At 33.8% G+C, this 5,109-nt stretch overlaps 1 protein-coding gene across 1 annotated transcript; it reads right to left on the minus strand.

Annotated features, from left to right (window-relative positions):
- Positions 1 to 1,834: 1,834 nt before the first annotated feature.
- Positions 1,835 to 4,030, minus strand: LOC110877747 (SUN domain-containing protein 1). The gene is made up of 2 exons (XM_022125943.2): positions 2,921 to 4,030; positions 1,835 to 2,286 (listed from the first exon to the last, which is right to left on the minus strand). The coding sequence occupies exons 1-2, from the start codon at positions 3,893 to 3,895 to the stop codon at positions 2,011 to 2,013; spliced, it is 1,251 nt and encodes a 416-aa protein (XP_021981635.1). The 5' UTR covers positions 3,896 to 4,030; the 3' UTR covers positions 1,835 to 2,010.
- Between the last annotated feature and the right edge of the window lie 1,079 nt (positions 4,031 to 5,109).

Here is a 5,109-nt window from a genome sequence, read left to right on the forward strand (position 1 = left end):
CGTGTATTACACAGGTTGAATGAATGTAATTTTATATATTAAATAATAAAAAGTTATATCTTTATCAACCATGTATATTGTACGGGTTAAATAAATGTAATTTTATATATCAAATAATAAAAAAGTTATATATTTGAAAATCATGTGTATTACACAGATTAAATAAATGTAATTTTGTATACTAAATACTAAAAACGTCGTATCTTTAAAAAAACTCGTATATAAACGGGTTGAATAAATCTACCGAATAATAAAAAATACATCCTTAAAGACCCGTATATTACACGTGTTGAATAAATCTGAAAAATAGTTATATCTTTAAAAACCACCTGTATTAAAACTTGTAAATGTAGAAATGATAAATAATATTAGTTAATTTTATTTTAAGTTTCGTAAAATATATTTGATACCAAACTAAACAAAACGTTCAAATATATAGTTAATATCAAGAGTAAATTACAATTTTGGCCCTTGTGGTTATATCACTTTTACCCTTTTAGCCAAAAAATGAATCTTTTAACATCTGAGCCCTCAACGTCTTTTTTTCTAACCCTTTTGGCCCCCAACACTAACCCCATCCATTGACTTTTGGGGGCCAAAAGGGTTAGAAAAAAAAACATTGTGGTCCAAAAGGGTTAGAAAAAAAAGACGTTGAGGGCTCAGATGTTAAAAAAATTCTTTTTTAGGCTAAAAAGATAAAAATGATATAACCACAAGGGGTCAAATTGTAATTTACTCTAATATCAAATTAGATAACTAAGTTTGAATTTGAAGTAAATAGATAAATATAAAAGTAATAATTAAACTAAATAATATTTAGTAGAAAGATTATCTATAATTAATTAGAATAAATTAAATTAAAATAATAATTATCCATAAGACATGGCCTAATATGATGACAAGTATCCCAAAAATGGTTTTTTTTATTATATAGTATAGATACTTTATTAATAACATATTTTTATTTTTTTTCTTTTTTAAAACCATATATATTTTTATACCATTTTTGTTATAATTCTTTTTTTCTTTTTTTAGAGCATATATTAATTTATCGATGAATTTGATACTATAACAATTTACGTTTATAACTTTTTTCTAAAAACTTTTAAGTACGTAGTTGTGCTTGATTTTTTCCCCGACATATTGTTATAAGTTTTGTTAAAAACAAATTTGTACTCTAAATAAAGTATTTATTTGGTATAATAAAATGGTACGATGATAAATTAAACTGTTCTAATGGTTTAGCTTTCTAAACAAATGCTTTATTTTCAAATCACGTTTGTTTTACATTATCATTTGCCCGGTTTCGTCGTAACACGCGACGTAAAAAAACTAGTTTTTTTGAAAAATGACGTCTTGAGAATTTTATTTAACGTTTATTCATAAGCACAGGAAGCACTTTTTTTTTTTTTTTGTTATGAGCAGGGGCAATTATGCGTTAGGTTTGGAACAATTTGGGTAAATTTTCATTAGATAAACTTTTTTTTATTTATAAGCTCATTTGTAATGAGGCATTATAGGGATATTAAGAGGAAGTGGCATTTCTAGTATAATGCTCAATGGAGAGAAAACAAAACGAAAAATAATGATTGAAAGATACATTAAAAGGCGTTAAGCGTTACACATTTTTAAAAGGGTTTTATAATGCTGATCTGAAAAAAAATCTAATTATTAACCATTAGATATAGCCTTAGAAAGTTGACAATTTAGCCAACCATATTTTTATTCACTTTGCCATTCTACAGCATAAGAGCTTTTTTAACTTTATCCTCACAAATTGACTTATATTTATTTTACAATCCTTCAATCCACAATAAATTTACCCCGAACTAAATGAGAGATAAGATATTAACCCTTAGATAAAAACACATTAACCATCACATAGATGCTAGAATTGAGATCTCAGCAGAAACATAGAAACATACAACCGAACTAGTCAAGGTCAGAAAAAACAATACACAATCTACAATTAAGTTGCATAAGACTTCATAAATAACGAACCGAGATAGCTTATGAAACATCTGGTTGATGACCATGGACCCTGACCCGGTATATGCAAGTATGTGTAGGGCTTCCGTGATTTGACATGAATTGTAGCCGGACTGTATCAATAATGATCGGGTTTGCACCTTCTGTGTCCAACACATCAAAGGTTTGCAAACTACTCTTCTCAAGGTCGTATGTGAACTCCGTCAGCAAGTGCTCCTTTTGTGTATTTTCCTCGTTGCGCGACCATCCCCATACTTTACAGTCTTTGGGAGCAGTTGACCAGTCAAATGCTACGCTCTATACAACAACAAATGGTTAAGTATGATCAGCATTCAGCAAAGCCACAATAACTAAGTTACTATCAATCCATTTATTTATATATAACTAGTCGAAAAGTTGCCCAAAGTGTATTTAGTGCTTGAAACTTCTTAAAATCATGTGCTTGATTATGATGATTATTGATTAGAGACTATTTTTAACGTTTTAAAGAGTTTTAACTTTTAAGTGTGTTTCGACTTCAATGTATGTTTTGATTATGTTTTTAAGTGTGTTTTATAATTATGTTTTTGTCTATGATTTGATTAGCAAGTAGAATATGTCATATTGACACGTATAAATATTTTTTTTTATTTTTTTATTTTTTGTTTTTTATTTTTAATTTTGAGTGCCTCACATACGTGAAGCTCTCGCCTCGCACCTTGGCTTTTGGAACCAAAACACTTTGAAGCGCCTTTTTTAAACCAAGCACACAACACATCACCTAAGGATAAGCTCACCAGTAAATAACAAATTGAAATAAAATTTAGAATAAACAGTCATATATCATTTTCATCTAAACACAATGTATGACTGTGCAACTAAATTAAAACACATGCTGATAAAAATGGCAGTTTCAATCAAACAAGTTTAGAAACATTGGTAAAAAACAAACCTTAGAAACATGTTCAAGAGTTATAGCCTCTGGAACAACAGCACTCCTAAGCTTAATCTCAACAAAACCATTATCTCCCTTAAGAGGAAAACATTCGCCAGGCTGACCAAAACTCGGCTGCAGCATCTTCAACGCATCATTCCTTAAACTCCCACTAAGCCAACCACCACCTTTTTTCCCACCACTAAACCACTCCGAATGCTTCACCACCGCCGCCCCGCCTGACGCCACTGCATAATCAACCCTACCCATCCCATCAGCAGCATGCTTCCCAATCGCATCCTCCACTATTCCCCTAGCATAAGCCCTAATCTCATCCAACTTCGTTCCCCCTATTTCACCAACCCCCTTTCTCCCCTTCAAATCCTCAACAAACCGATCAAACTCATCTTTTGATATCATGTTATTAACACTCAGCGATCTCTCAACGCTTTTGACTCGTCCATCGAATTCGCTAAACCTTTTCACAAATCTATCTCGCTCGCCATCAATTCGCTTACCTAACTCGCTTCTTAAACTTAAAACCTCACTCGTAACCTTACGGTCCACATCGTTAACTTGAACTTGCATCATATTCTCTATAGTCATAACTAACTCCTCCACATCCGCAATCCGCCTTTCGTAATCCAAACTAGGGCTAAACACAGACTCAAAACCCCCAATTTGACTAAACCCTAGCCTACGAATCATCTGAATGAGAACCAACAGTATAACTAACAGACTCAAATTCTTAACAATAACACTTACAGCGGTCTTCCATGGAGATCTAGAACTCTTAACAGCGGTCCGTTTTCGTAACTTCGGGTTTTTGGTTGGAATAGTTTCGGTTACGGCTTTGATTGGATTGGTTTCTGCGGCGGTTACCGGAGAAGTGTCGAATGGATCTAAGTCGGAATTTTTGACGGCGGTGGGTGTGTGCCTGCGTAACGGAGCACCGGTAGGGTTTGCGGTGACTGAGACGGTGGAAGATGACATTGAGAATGTGCAGATTACAGTGAAGGTTTCGGTTGAAAGGAATGAAGATTTTGAACTTTTTAGGGTTTGAAAATGTTGGAGGGAAACGGGGAAAACTCAGAATATGAGCGGTTCCACGTTTAAATTAGACTTGTTGGGACTTTGTTTTCATATCACAAAAACTATGGGATGTCTTTTTTTAGTAAATCATTTTTTTATTCTAATTAAAAACATTATTATTATTGTTATATTATTATTATTATTATTTTAAACTACATGATTAGCTACAAAGAAGTTTTTCAATTTTTATTTTAACCATGAAAGGTTTTGGATTAAATATAGTAACTTTTGCGAATTTTGACTTTTACCAAACAAAGTTTGTTTGATGGTTAAGAATGTGGGAAGTGGGATGTTTTATGAGGCGGGCAAGGAGGGGGGGGGGGGGGGGGAGAAGAGAGTAAGTTGGCTAGCTAGAATTGGTTGTTGAAATTGGACCGTTTATGGTAGCCGTTAGCTATTTGCTAGTTTATAATGCCTAACTTTTTTGGAAAAGAGAATTCACGACACGGCAAGGATTTTTGGGATTGCATTAAGAAATCATTTCATATGCAAATGCAAAGCAGGGAGGTGTATTGTGAAAACGATAGCCTCTCGTCCAAGTGAGGTGACACGAATACACAAGTCATCGCGTTCAACGGTTTTTTCCATAAGGCGAAGAACTCGCTAAGGAGCGGTGAAACGGAGGCCAACTTTATCACGAATGCCATGGTCTTATACAGAGAAAACAAGAAGCACGAGTTCAAGTACATGCATTGTTGGAATGTATGTAGGTATGCTTCTAAATGGGCGAGAGTTCCTATTGCTAGCGAATCAGCTTCATCCAAAAGGGCACGAACACCCTCGTCCCAAGCTCAGTCTGATGCTCATGATCAAGAGCTTGATCTAAATATGGATGATTTTGATGATTCTCCTCGCCCACCAGGTAGAGACACGTAAAAAAACGACTTTAAAGAGGGAGATCGGGTTTGGCATCGGGTTCTGTCACACCCGAACCGATGACGGAAACATCAGAGTGAGACGAAAACAAGATTCCTCGAGACATCATAACGCTAAGTGTGACAATATCTAATTAAATTCCATTTGCATAAATTCCAAATAAAATATGTTGTTCCAAACCATTACCATCGAATTGTAGCAAACATAAACATGAAACAAAATAGAGTTTATTGTTAAGG

The sequence above is a fragment of the Helianthus annuus genome, chromosome 9 (assembly GCF_002127325.2).
Source record: "Helianthus annuus cultivar XRQ/B chromosome 9, HanXRQr2.0-SUNRISE, whole genome shotgun sequence".
NCBI lineage: Eukaryota > Viridiplantae > Streptophyta > Magnoliopsida > Asterales > Asteraceae > Helianthus > Helianthus annuus.